The 14,326-nt window shown below is 44.7% G+C and overlaps 1 protein-coding gene across 8 annotated transcripts in view; it reads left to right on the plus strand.

Annotated features, from left to right (window-relative positions):
• The window catches only part of LOC100411313 (cyclic AMP-dependent transcription factor ATF-7), a 107,489-nt gene that overhangs the window by 75,757 nt on the left and 17,406 nt on the right, over nucleotides 1-14,326 (plus strand). For 4 of the 8 annotated variants that reach the window (XM_035256574.3, XM_035256578.3, XM_035256576.3 and 1 more), the window contains 2 exons: nucleotides 7,260-7,411; nucleotides 12,514-12,651. In XM_035256574.3, the coding sequence (XP_035112465.1) occupies nucleotides 7,260-7,411; nucleotides 12,514-12,651 (290 nt within the window). The remainder of the gene's footprint in view (nucleotides 1-7,259; nucleotides 7,412-12,513; nucleotides 12,652-14,326) is intronic. The other 4 variants (XM_017976105.5, XM_035256580.3, XM_017976106.4 and 1 more) reach the window with 1 other exon arrangement.

Here is a 14,326-nt window from a genome sequence, read left to right on the forward strand (position 1 = left end):
GCTACGTTGGTAATTCTTACATCTCCAGTTAAGACCTGGTATGTCATGTATTCCAACCCCTTATGTGAACATTTTTACTTGGCTGTCATTCCAATCTTTATGTCAGTAACTGAACTTACCTCCTTGTCTTCTAAACCAGCTCTTTCTCCTTTATTATTCATTAATATCAATATTCTTAAAATCTTGGTTGTTTTATTCTTCAGATTCTTTCTGTTTTATTCCTTTCTGTTGTTCCCTACCATCACATTCTTTATGCTTAGATTCCTCCAAAGTCTCCTTGCTGACCTCCTTGATTAGTCTCTCATTCTAATCTATGTTGTATACATAGTATTGAAAAGCCAGGGCCGGGGCGGTGGCTCAAGCCTATAATCCCAGCACTTTGGGAGGCCGAGGCGGGTGGATCACGAGGTCAACAGATCGAGACCATCCTGGTCAACATGGTGAAACCCCGTCTCTACTAAAAATACAAAAATTAGCTGGGCATGGTGGCGCACGCCTGTAATCCCAGCTACTTGGGAGGCTAAGGCAGGAGAATTGCTTGAACCCAGGAGGTGGAGGTTGCGGTGAGCCGAGATTGCACCATTGCACTCCGGCCTGGGTAGCAAGAGCGAAACTCCATCTCAAAAAAAAAAAAAGAAAAGAAGAGAAAAGCCGGTCTTCCCTAAATTCTCTCTTCTAGTCAAAATCTATCATTATCTTCCTGTTATCTCTTTATTTATTTTTATTTATTTAATTTTTTGAGACAGGGTCTCACTCTGTCGCCCAGACTGGAGTGCAGTGGCATGATCTTGGCTCATGCAACTTCCACCTCTCAGGCTCAAGTGATTCTCCTGCCTCAGCCTCCCAAGTAGCTAGGATTACAGGTGCACGCCACTTGCCACCCAGCTAATTTTTGTATTTTTAATAGAGACGGGGTTTCACCATGTTGGCCAGGCTGGTCTTGAACTCCTGACCTCAAATGATCCACCAGCTTTGGCCTCCTAAAGTGCTGGGATTACAAGCCTGAGCCACCGCACTGGGCTCTTTTCTCTTACTTTAAGACTAAGGCCAGACGCAGTGGCTCACGCCTGTAATCTCATCACTTTAGGAGGCCAAGGCAGGTGGATCACCAGAGGTCAGGAGTTCAAGACCAGCCTGACCAACATGGGGAAACCCCATCTCTACTAAAAATACAAAATTATCCAGGCTCAGTGGCTCATGCCTGTAATCCCAGCACTTGGGAGGTTGAGGCAGGTGGATCATGAGGTAAGGTGTTCAAGATAAGCCTGGCCTCCTTGGGAGGTTGAGGTAGGAGAATTGCTTAAACCTGAAAGGCGGAGGTTGCAGTGAGCTGAGATTATACCACTGTACTCCAGACTGGTCAACAGAGCAAGACTCCATCTCAAAAAAAACCATGTAAAATACAAAATTAGCCAGGCATGGTGATGCACACCTGTAACCTCAGATACTTGGGAGGCTGAGGCAGGAGAATTGCTTGAGCTCAAGAGGCAGAGGTTGCAGTGAGCTGAGATCGTGCCATTGCCCCCAGTCTGTGTAACAAGAGAGAAACTCTGTCTCAAAACCAACAAACAAAAAAAGACAAAGGCTATTTATGCCTGGATTTTTAGGCTCTTCATAACCTAGCACCATGGCATTCACCCAAGTTTTAATTTGTTCCTTGTTTTGAGGGGTATTTTTTGGAGACAGAGACTTGCTCTGTTGCCCAGGCTGGAGTGCAGTGGTGTGATCACAGCTCACTGCAGCCTCAAACTCTTGGGCTCCAGCCATCCTCCCACCTCACCCTCCCCAGTAGCTGGGACTACAGATGTGCACCACCACACCCAGCTAATTATTTTATTTTTTGTAAAGATGGGTTCTAGCTTTGTTCCCCAAGTTGGGTCTTGAACTCCTAGCCTCAGGCAACCCTCCCCCCTCAGCCTTCCAAAGTTCTGGGAGGTGTGAGCCACCATGCCCAGCCAAGTACTTATTTTTGTACACTGTGATGCTTTCTACATATATTAGTTTTATTTCCTCTACTAGAAAGCCTTATCAGCTGAGCACTGTGACTGACCCTGTAATCCCAGTACTCCAGAGGTCAAGGTGGGAGGATCACTTGAGCCCAGGAGTTAGAGGCCAGCCTGGGCAACATAGCAAGATCCCATCTCTACAAAAAATTTTAAAATTAACCAGGTGTGGTGACACTTGCATTTAGTCCCAGCTACTTGGGAGTCTGAGGCAGGAGAACCACTTGAGCCCAGGAGTTCACGGTTACAGTGAGCTACGATCACGCCACTGCATTCCACGCCACTGCATTCCGGCCTGGGTGACAAAGCAAGACCTTGTGTCTAAAAAAGAATGAAGAAGAAAAAAGAAAACATCTCTGGGGCCTAGTGACACAGTGGCTCGCACCTGTAATCCCAGTGCTTTGAGAGGCACAGGCAGGAGGACTGCTTGAGTCCAGGAGTTCAAGGCCACCCCTGGGCAACATGAGACCCATCTTAACAAAATTTTGTAAAAATTAGCCTCAGGTCAGACACAGTGACTCATGCCTCCAATCCCAGCACTTGAGGAAGCAGAGGCAGGAGGATCGCTTGAGGCCAGGAGTCCGAGACCAGCCTGGGCAACATGATGAGGCACCCGCCTCGATATGAAAATAAATTAGCTAGGCATGGTGCCACTTGCCTGTACTCCAGCCACTCAGGAAGCTAAGGTAGGAGATACTTGTGTTGAAGAGTTCAAGGCTGCAGTGAGCTATGATGATGCCACTGCCTCCGGCCTGGGTGACTGCAGAGTAAGACCCTGTATTTAAAAATAAATACATATATACATACATACATATATAGCTATGATCACAACACTGCACTCCAGTGTGGGTGACAGAGTGAGACCTTGTATCTAAAAATAAATATATCCTTCATAGATACGATTAGCCAAGCATGGTGGGACACCCCTGTAGTCCTAGCAACTTGGGAGGCTGAGACAAAGATTGCTTGAGCCTGGGAGTTCAAGGTTTCAGTGAGCTATGATCATGCCACTGCACTCTAGCCTGGATGACAGAGCAAGACTGTCTTTTAAAAGAAAAAAAGAAAACAGCCAAGTGTGGTGGCTCACACCTGTAATCCCAGCACTTTGGGAGGCTGAGATGGGCAGATCACCTGAGGTCAGAAGGTCAAGACCATCCTGGTCAACATGGTGAAACCCCATCTCTACTAAAAATACAAAAGTTAGCCGGGCAGGATGGTGTGCACCTGTAATCCTAGCTATTAGGGAGGCTGAAGCAGGAGAATCGCTAGAACCCGGGAGTCGGAGGTTGCAGTGAGCCGAAATTGTACCACTGTATCCAGACTGGGTGACAGATTAAGACTCCGTGTCAAAAACAAAAACAAAAAACAGCCTGGGCATTATAGTGAAGCCCTATCTCTACAAAAACTACAGAAATTAGTTAGGGTGATGGTGCATACCTGTAGTCCCAGCTACTTCGGAGGCTGAGGTGGGAGGATTGCTTTAGCTTGGGAGGCAGGGACTGCAGTGAGCCGAGATCACGCCACTGCACTCCAGCCTGGGTGACAAAGTGAGACCCTGTCTCAGAAAAAAAGAAAGAAAGAAAAAGAGGCCAAGCGAAGTGGCTCACGCCTGTAATCCCAGCACTTTGGGAGGCCGAGGCGGGTGGATCATGAGGTCAGGAGATCGAGACCATCCTGGTCAACATGGTGAAACCCCATCTCTACTAAAAATACAAAAAATTAGCTGGGCATAGTGGCGCGAGCCTGTAATCCCAGCTACTCAGGAGACCGAGGCAGGAGAATTGCCTGAACCCAGGAGGCAGAGGTTGCAGTGAGCCAAGATCGCGTCATTGCACTCCAGCCTGGGTAACAAGAGCGAAACTCTATCTCAAAAAAAAAGAAAAAATATCTTAATTCTCTACAGCCAAGAGCCATGTTTTCTTTTTTTTTTTTTTCCTCTCTTTATTTTTTTTTTATAGTGACGGGGTTTCACCATGTTGGCCAGGCTGGTCTCAAACGTCAAGTGATCCTCCCACCTCAGCCTCCCAAAGTGCTGGGATTACAGGGGTGAGCCATTGTACCAGGCTTTTTTTTTTGAAATGGTGTTTTGCTCTTGTTGCCCATGCTGGAGTACAATGGCATAATCTCAACTCACTGCAACCTCCACCTCCTGGATTCAAGCAGTTCTCTTGCCTCAGCCTCCAGAGTAGCTGGGATTACAGGCATGCGCCACAATGCCTGGCTAATTTCTGTATTCTTAATAAAGACAGGGTTTCACCACGTTGGTCAGGCTGGTCTCGAACTCCTGACCTCAGGTGATCCACCTTGGCCTCCCAAAGTGCTGGGATTACAGGCATGAGCCACGGCACCTGGCCAAAAAAAATTAGTAAGTTTTTACTGAATACTTTCTGTATGTTTTGGTGCTACATGAATACACTTTTGTACATGCCTGGTGGAGGAAAGGGATAGGAATATAGGAGTATTTCCCAGATTTAAGACATGGCTCTTAGGCTGGGGGCAGTGACTAAGGCCTGAAATCCCAGCACTTTGCAAGGCCAAGGCAGGAGAATCCCTTGAGCTCAGGAGTTCAAGACCAGCTTGGGCAACACAGTGAAACCCCGCCTCTACTAAAACTATAAAATTAGCTGTGCGTGGTGGCACATGCCTGTAATCCCAGCTACTCAGAAGGCTAAGGCAGGAGAATTGCTTGAACCCAGGAGGCGGAGATTGCGGTGAGCAGAGATCACGCCATTGCACTCCAGCCTGGGTGACGAGTAAAATTCTGTCTCAAAAAAGAAAAAACATTTACTGATTTTTTTTTTTTTAGGATTCATTAGAGCAGACTCATGATACTCTGATATATTTTCAGTCTGTTTGTTCACGAACCAGAGCCATTTGAAGGTTAGAGGCCGCTTGCAAAGTGAGGAATTAGGTTTAACACAGGGGAGCCTTTAAAAAATGAGAAATTAGCCTGAACAGCAGGGTGCAGGGGAGGTTTGTTTGAGCCTCATATCAGAGGCCTGAAAGTCCCTCTTCTGCCATAGCCATGCCCTTAGCTGCCCCTTCCTGTTCCACTTGAGTTGTGATTCTGTGTATGCCCTTACTAAAGTACTCTCTAAGCATAAGGATGATATTACTTCTACTCACCCAAGGATGGAGGGAAAGTGGCTTTATCGTTAGCCAACCAAAGCTGCCAGAGAACCTTTTAAAACTATTTAGAGAAGTAGTGGTAACTTTTCCAAACACTCTGATTCAGAAGAGGTTTTGTTTAAATGTTTTTTTATAAAAATTGTGCTGTTTCCATGGAAAATCCCACTGCACTATTTTCAATTGATCATGCTAGAAGGAGTGATTTCTTTTTTTTTTTTTTTGAAACAGTCTCACTTTGTCACCCAGGCTAGAGTGCAGTGGCAACAATCTCTGCTCACTGCAACGTCTGCCTCCTGGCTTCAAGGGATTCTCCTGCCTCACTCTCCCAAGTAGTGGGGACTACAGGCGCCTGCCACTATACCCACCTAATTTTTGTATTTTTTGTAGAGACAGTTTTACCATGTTGGTCAGGCTGGTCTCAAACTCCTGACCTCAAGTGATACTCCTATCTCAGCCTCCAAAAGTGCTGGGATTACAGGCATGAGCCACTGAGCCTGGCCAAAAAGGCGTGATTTTAATCCTAAATCTCACTCCTTAATGTATCATTTAAACATTGTTCTTAGCCAGACGCGGTGGCTCATGCCTGTAATCCCAGCACTTTGGGAGGCTGAGATGGGCAGATCACGAGGTCAGGCGTTCAAGACCAGCCTAACCAATATGGTAAACCCTGTCTCTACTAAAAATACAAAAATTAGCCAGGCGTGATGGCGCATACCTGTAATCCCAGCTACTTGGGAGCCTGAGGCAGGAGAATTGCTTGAACCCAGGAGGTGGAGGTTCCAGTGAGCTGAGATCACGCCACTGCACTCCAGCCTGGGTGACAGAGCATAATCCATCTCTCCAAAAAAAAAAAATTGTTCTCTATTTCTGTCATTCATTCTAGTGGTTTGGGGTATGAGATTAATCCCTGAAGTAGCATGCCAAGGAAAGCCATCGTAATAGAGTTAGGATCTGTGAACAAGATTCAGCTCTAAAAAAGCAGCGTTGTGAGGGAGAAGCTCAAACCTCAAATTCAAGTTGCTTAAAAAGTTCCCATGGGTTATCAAGAGGCTTTCTCTTCCCAAGGGCAGAGGAACTATGTTAAGGAGAGATTCGTGCAGCCCCTGTGGGGATATTTTGGCTGGCAAAATCGAAATATTCTGGTTTCCAGAACTCACTCTGGGCCTAGGTCTCTGTGAAATGAGCCCCACTGTTTGCAGTTTCCATTTCTAGCTCATGATCTTGCTGTCTTACCCCTCAGCCGCTAGATTTGCCTAGAATCCTTCAGAAGGTAACAGACCATTACCTCAGCGACCATTACCTCAAAGACAAGGCACTATTTCTTTTTCTTTTTTTTTTTGAGACAGGGTTTTGCTCTTGTTACCCAGGCTGGAGTGCAATGGCACGATCTCGGCTCACCACAACCTCCGCCTCCTGGGTTCAGGCAATTCTCCTGCCTCAGCCTCCTGAGTAGCTGGGACTACAGGCGCGTACCACCATGCCCAGCTAATTTTTGTATTTTTAGTAGAGACGGGGTTTCACCTTGTTGACCAGGATGGTCTCGATCTGTTGACTTCATGATCCACCCGCCTCGGCCTCCCAAAGTGCTGGGATTATAGGTGTGAGCCACTGCGCCCGGCCAGGGCACTATTTCTTACTTGGTAGCTTTAGTCAGCAAACTCAACCATCTGATCCTCAGTTTCTTCTCATCAAATTTTAACATCCATCTGCTTTTTCTGCTCACTTCAGACTTAGCAGGGAGTGAGTTTACAAAAGAAAACATTGCTTAACTAGATCTAGGGGTTTCACAAAACTGTGCCACCTGCATGCGTGGTTTGGTTTGGTTTGGTTTGGTTGGAGGTAAAGGAGGTAAAACTAGCGCTGAGAGAAACGTGGGTACATGGATAGTCACACAACAAAATACTGTTCTGTCTTCCCCTTGCTGGCTTTGAGGCAACACAACACAGACACCCTCTGGTGGCCTAGCACCAGCCTTTGCCTACTAGAGCTCTATTAAAGCAAATTTGCCCTAACACAGAGACTCTATCTGCAAATCAAAAAGTACAAATGCATTCTCTATATACTACATAATAGCAAGTTTTAATTTCAGATCAAAACTAAAAGTTTCCTTTTCTTTCATGTTTACAGATCAAACTCCTACTCCAACTAGATTCCTGAAGAACTGTGAGGAAGTGGGACTCTTCAATGAACTAGCTAGCTCCTTTGAACATGAATTCAAGAAAGCTGCAGATGAGGATGAGAAAAAGGCAAGAAGCAGGACTGTTGGCAAAAAACTGGTGGTATTCAGACCTAGGCTATTTTTGTTGTGCTTTGGGACAATTTGCTTAATGGGTTAAAACACAAAATCATGGGCTTAGTACAGTCAAGCCAGATAGCAGTCACTAATCCCAGTCAGCCATTCAGGTCTTTAGGAGTTCCAGATGATGGATCAGCACAAGTCTGTCTTCACCAAAAATTAGTCCTCTTGTTCCTCCAGGGGAATATTAGATTAATAATCCGTTTTTTAAAAATTATTTATATTGGCCGGGCACAGTGGCTCACGCCTATAATCCCAGCACTTTGGGAAACCGAGGTGGGTGGATCACGAGGTCAAGAGATCGAGACCATCCTGGTCAACATGGTGAAACCCATCTCTACTAAAAATACAAAAATTAGCTGGGCATGGTGGCACGTGCCTGTAATCCCAGCTACTCAAGAGGCTGAGGCAGGAGAATTGCATGAACCCAGGAGGCAGAGGTTGCGGTGAGCCGAGATCGGGCCATTGCACTCCAGCCTGGGTAACAAGAGCGAAACTCCGTCTTAAAAAATAATAATAATTATTTATATTATAAATATGTTGAAGATCTTAAAAGGTTATAAATTACTCAGATTTTGTTAGATAACATATTTGTTGCCAAATCCCACTCTTTTCTGAGCTGATCAGACTTCTCAGCTGCACTGTTTTTTTGAATCAGCAAGTCAATAAACATTTATTAAATTTCCACTCTTCTTTGTTTTAATATATGTGGTTTTTGCCTTTAAGTAGTTTTCTATTATTATTCAAAGCATTAAAGAAAAGAAGGATGTTCTTACTGTCTTTCAAAGGAAATCAAACAGGACAGTGAAAGAACTAGAAACTATGTCACTTCAGGAACTTTTAAAGAAATCAAGTGGCCAAGCACACTGGCTCATGCCTGTAATCCCAGCACTTTGGGCGGCCAAGGTGAGAGGATTACAGGAGTTCAAGACCAGCCTGGGCAACATAGCAGGACCCCCATCTCTACAAAAAAAGTTTTAAAAATTAGCCAGGCATGGTGGTGCATGCCTGTAGTCCTAGCTACTCAGGAGGCTGAAGTGGAAAGATTGCTTGAACCCAGGAGTTCAAGGCTGCAGTGACCTATGATCATACCACTGTGCTCCAGCCTAGGTGACAGAATGAGACCCTATCTCTTTAAAAAAAAAGTCGGGGTGGGCGGCCAGGCTGGACACGGTGCATCACGAGGTCAGGAGTTCAAGACCAGCCTGACTAACATGGTGAAACCCTGTCTCTACTAAAAATACAAAAAGTAGCTGGGTGTGGTGGCATGCACTGTAATCCCAGCTACTCAGGAGGCTGAGGCAGGAGAATTGCTTGAACCTGGAAGGCAGAGGTTGCAGTGAACTGAGATCGCACCACCGCACTCCAGCCTGGGCGACAGAGTGAGACTTTGTCTCAAAAAAAAGAAAGAAATTGAGGAAATTTTGTTTGGAAAAGAGATTTAGTGTAAACAAATCGCAGTCTTCAAGAGCATTCAAGTAAAAGAGGGATTACATTTATTCCATGTGGCCCAAAGGTAGAAGTTGGATCACTGGGTGATCTATAATATCTCTACTAAGTGGCCTACATATAATTGAATACAAAATATGTTCAATTATATGTAGGCCACTTAATAGAGATATTGTAGAGAAATCCCTTCTAATTCTGAGATGCTGTGATTCTGTAATCCTGAGCCTTTATATAGTCCAGATCCCTAGAGGATCCCTTAGTTTGGAAGACCAGAGGAAATACCTGAAGAAGCAGAGTCAAAAGAAGATAGTTCCCACAGATAAGGGACTTGAGGGAAAAAGAAAAATGCAAAGATAAAATTTTACTGTAGAATTAGAATTCTAGGTTATTGGTCACTATTTTTGAAATCGAGTCTGTGTTCCTGATTTTCTGGAATCATAAAAGATTCCAATATCTCTATCCTAAAACATATGTATTAACACATTAACCTCTCAATTGTATAGTATAGTGAGGCATGGGATCCTATCAGAATATAGAATAGCTGGAACTGCTTCTGGTTTTCCCTATATTTAAGAAAAAATTTCCATGGAAGCTCTTTCCTTCTAAGAGGGAGTAGCCAGTAAATCAAGATAGTTATACATGACTTTTCCATCCAGTTTAAGTGGTAAGAAAGCAAGATAGTATCTTTATCACTGGAGTTATTTCCAAGTTCCATAGATTTCTATGAGTTTCTTTTTATGTTGTTTCCCTCAAACTAACAGAATGAGGGCTGCATGGGGCATGGTAGTTCACACCTGTAATCCCAGTGCTTAGGGAGGCCACAACAGGAGGATTGCTGGAACTCAGGAGTTCAAGACCAGCCTGGGAGCATGGTGAGACCTATCTCTACAAAAAATTTAAAAATCAGCTGAGTGTGGTAGTACACTCTTGTGGTCCCAGCTACTCAGGAGGCCAAGGCAGGAGGATCACTTGAGCCTAGGAGGTCAAGGCTGCAGTTAGCTATGATCAAACCACTGCACTCCAGCCTGGGCAATGGAACAATACTTTGTCTTTATTGTTTTATTTTTTCCAGACAGAGTTTTTCTCTGTCACCCTGGCTGGTGTGCAGTGGCACAATCTTAGCTCACTGCAATGTCCACCTCCCAGGTGTAAGCAATTCTTCTGTCTCAGCCTCCCAAGTACCCAGGATTACAGGTGCATGCCACCACATGCAGCTAATTTTTTTGTATTTTTAGTAGAGATAGGGTTTTGCCATGTTGTCCAGGGTGGTCTCAAACGCCTGAGCTCAAGCAATCTGTCCATCTCAGCCTCCCAAAGTGCTGGGATTACAGGCATGAGCTACCGTGCCTGGTCCAAACCCTGTCTTTAAATAAATTAATAAAGTGGGGAAATTCAGTGGCATATACTTGTAGTTCTACTTTTTTTTTTTTTTTTTTTTTTTTTAGGCAGTTTCACTCTCTTGCCCAAGGGTGAAGGGCAGTGGCACGATCTCGGCTCACTGCAACCTCTGCCTCTTGAGTTCAAGCAGTTCTCCTGCCTCAGCCTCCCAAGTAGCTGGGACTACAGGCACATGCCATCACCATGCCCAGCTAATTTTTGTATTTTTAGTAGAGACAGAGTTTCATCATGCTGGCCAGGCTGGTCTCGAACTCCTGACCTCATGATCTGCCTGCCTCAGCCTCCTAAAGTGCTGGGATTACAGGCATGAGCCACCACACCCAGCTAAATTTTGTGTTTTTTTTTTTTTTTAAGAGAGACGGGGTTTTGCCATGTTGCCCACACTGGTCTTGAACTCCAGGGCTCAAGCGATCCACCAGCCTCAGCTTCCCAAAGTGCTGGGATTACAAGCGTGAGCCACCACACCTGGTCTTATAGTTCCACTTTCAAATGGCAGAACTGGCCACAGTCTTCTCATCATTCATTTTTATTCATGCATTCATTGACAGGGTCTTGCTTTGTCTCCCAGGTTAGAGTGCAGTGGTGGAATGATGGCTCACTGCAGTCTCCACCTCCTGAGCTTAAGCAGTTCTCCCACCTCAGCCTCCCAAGTAACTGGGACTACAGGCATATACCACCATGCCTGGCTAATTTATTTTCAGAGAGATGGGGTCTTAATGTGTTGCCCAGGCTGGTCTCAAACTCCTGGGCTCAAGCAATCCTCCCACCTCAACCTCCCAAAGTGCTGAGATTACAGGCATGAGCCACCACACTTGGCCTATGTGGGATTTTATACCCAATTAATTATTGGCAAATTCAAGAAAATTAGCCTCCCGTAAAAAGCTTCAAGTCTTTTTCATTGCCATTTTAGCTCAGTGGACACTTCTGGGAGACTAGTTCATAGTCAGTCAGCCCTTTCCTCAGGGCATTCCTTGGTGTTTCTTCCTGCCTATTCAGGAGTGGTCTTTACTTCTCCTTGATGAGAAGCACAAATTGTCTCCAGGAGTGTTTAATGAGCATGGAAATTTCCTGAACCACAGCTCTTCTAGGAGATGCCCTATAGAGGATTTCAAATGTATGGTTGTATTTATGTAGAGGCTTCTCCTTCCCACTAATCTCAGACTTAAGAGATCTCAGAATTAGCTAAATTGGACCTGACATCTTAGCAGTGTAGAAAAAATGAGGCAGAAATGAAGCCACCTTTGCTGTTGCTCACCCTCATCAGATTGGGGAAAAAGAAGTATTACTACCTTCCCTAATGTAGTAGATACCAGATTATCTTTAATTTCCTCAGCTAGCTATCAAGAAGGTTTCTAAGGGTTAAGGTAGCAAGGGAAGAGCTAGAAACAAGCAGTTGCTTCACCAAGAAACCTGGGATACGTTATGGATAGAACAAAGGATCCACTTTGTCATGAAACTGAACTGCAATGCCAGCCCTCCTGTCCTGCGGTGTCAAGGCCGTTATCTCAAATGGTTTACTGTTTCCTGCAAGGCCATTTCCACCTCCACAGTTCTGTGAGGTGGTTGCATCATTGCCAGGAAAGTGCTCTCTTTACTTTCTGGGTTTCTCCAGTCTTGCTCCTAAGACCAAGTTCTCATTTATTTCACCAATCAGATGATTAGCCTTTCTTTTCTTTGTTACGCCAAAACCCTATCTACCTGGTGTATCTAGCCTCCAGCACCAGGTTTTGGGGTGAAATCACCATCAAGCATGGTGAGTTCCCCAGGAAATACCTTTCCTATCTTGTTTGCAGTACTCGAATAGCCAGTTTGTCTTTGTTTGCTTTTAGTAATTGGGTAATCTAGTCATCCTGTTGGCAGAGAAAGTGTTGACAGTTCTCCAGTGGCCAGCAGATTCAGGAATCATTTTGATTTCCTGAAAAATACTATAATATTTGCATGGATTTAAATGACATCTTTTTTTTCCGGTCTTTATAAATATTTGTTCACCTTTGGTGAAGCAGGTATAATCTTCATCTTATGGTTAGGGACAGAAGCCCTGAGAATTACTGATAAAATGATTTGGCCAGAGTTCTACATAAAACATAAGGGGCCCAGATTTCTTTGACATGCAGTTCAGTGCTTTGACCAAGAGCTGAACTTGTTGGAAGCACATTCCCTTATCTTGGACCTGGGAAAATATAGATTCAACCTGAAAGGAATCATAGGGTTAAACTGTTCATTTTTCTTTCACAACAGGCTGCTGCTGGGCCCCTTGACATGTCTCTACCTTCCACACCAGACATCAAAATCAAAGAAGAAGAGCCAGTGGAGGTAGACTCATCCCCACCTGATAGCCCTGCTTCTAGCCCCTGTTCCCCATCACTGAAGGAGAAGGTAAAATTCTCTACTAAGGGTCATCTCAAATGTTAATTGATAAAGTTTTGATTTATTAATTATACAAATAGTGTGTCCTAACTACTCAGGAAGCCAAGATGGGAGAATCACTTGAGCCAGTGTCAAGCCCAGCCTGGACAATGTGGAGAAACCCCATCTCCACTTAAAATACAAAAATTAGCTGGGCATGGTGGAGCACGCCTGTAGTTCCAGCTACTCGACAGGCTGAGGTAGGAGGATCGCTTAAGCCCCCGGAGCTCAAGGCTACAGTGAGAGCTGTGATTGCCCCAGTGCACCCCAGCCTGGGCAACAGAATGAGACCCTGTCTCAAAAAAAAAAAAAGAGGCGGAAGGAGGCGACAGCAAAGAAAAAATAAACATAATTAACAAAAATAATTAACGTTCCTTTAAATACAATAACAAAAATAATTAACATTCCCTCCCTATGTTAACAGTCCTCCCTATAGGAGGACGGATTGTATTTAAAGGAATGTTAATTATTTAGAAGATTTATATAAATTATACCTATTCTCTTTCTCAGCAATTCCACTTCTAAGTCTCTATGGAAGACAAATTAGTGCATATGTCTACCAAAAGAAGTATGTTAGAATGTTCATAGCAACTGTAGTCTTTTATTTTTCTGTTTTTTTGAGATGGACTCTTGCTCTGTCGCCCAGACTGGAGTACAATGGTGCAATCTCAGCTCACTGTGACCTCTGCCTCTTGGGTTCAAGCAATCCTCCTGCTTCAGCCTCCTGAGTAGCTGGGCACACCCAGCTAATTTTTGTACTTTTAGTAGCTGGGCACACCCAGCCTGTTTGTCAGGCTGGTCTCAAATTCCTGACCTCAGGTGATCCTCCTGCCTCAGCCTCCCAAAGTGCTGAGATTACAGGAGTGAGCCACCACACCTGGCCAGCAATTGTATTCTTAATAGCCAAAAATCAGCCGAGCACAGTGGCTCATGCCTGTAATCTCAGCACTTTGGGAGGCCAAGGTGGTCAGATCACTTGAGGCCAGGAGTTCGAGACCAGCCTGGCCAACATGGTGAAACCCTGTCTCTACCAAAAATACAAAAATTAGCCAGGTGTGGTGGTGTGTGTCTGTAATCCCAGCTACTCAGGAGGCTGAGATAGGAGAATTGCTTGAACCCAAGAGACGGAGGTTGCAGTGCCCCAAGATCACGCCACTGCACTCCAGCCTGGGTGACAGAGTGAGACTCTGTCCCAAAAAAAAAGAAAAAAGAGAAGTGAACTGATATTTACACAGCAATGTGAATGAATCCCACAAATATATTAAACAACAACAAAAAAGTCAGACACAGAAGTACATACTTATGTAATTCAAGAGGCAAAACTATTTGCTGATGAGAGAACTCAGGATAGCATTTATCTCCTGTGAAGGAGTGGTGTGGATTGGGAAGGGACATAGAACTTTCTGGGGTGTGAGAAATGGTCTGTATCCTGATTTAACATTTGTGACAAGTCATTTTGTTTTTGTCTTTTTCTTTTGAGACAGAGTCTCACTCTGATGCCCAGGCTGGAGTGCAGTGGTGCAATATCAGATCACTGCAACCTCTGCCTCCCATGCTCAAGCAATTCTCATGCTTCAGCCTCCCAAAGTGCTGGGATTACAGACGAGAGCCCCTGCACCCAGCCTAAAAGTCATCTTGTTGTCAT

The sequence above is a fragment of the Callithrix jacchus genome, chromosome 9 (genome assembly GCF_049354715.1).
Source record: "Callithrix jacchus isolate 240 chromosome 9, calJac240_pri, whole genome shotgun sequence".
NCBI lineage: Eukaryota > Metazoa > Chordata > Mammalia > Primates > Cebidae > Callithrix > Callithrix jacchus.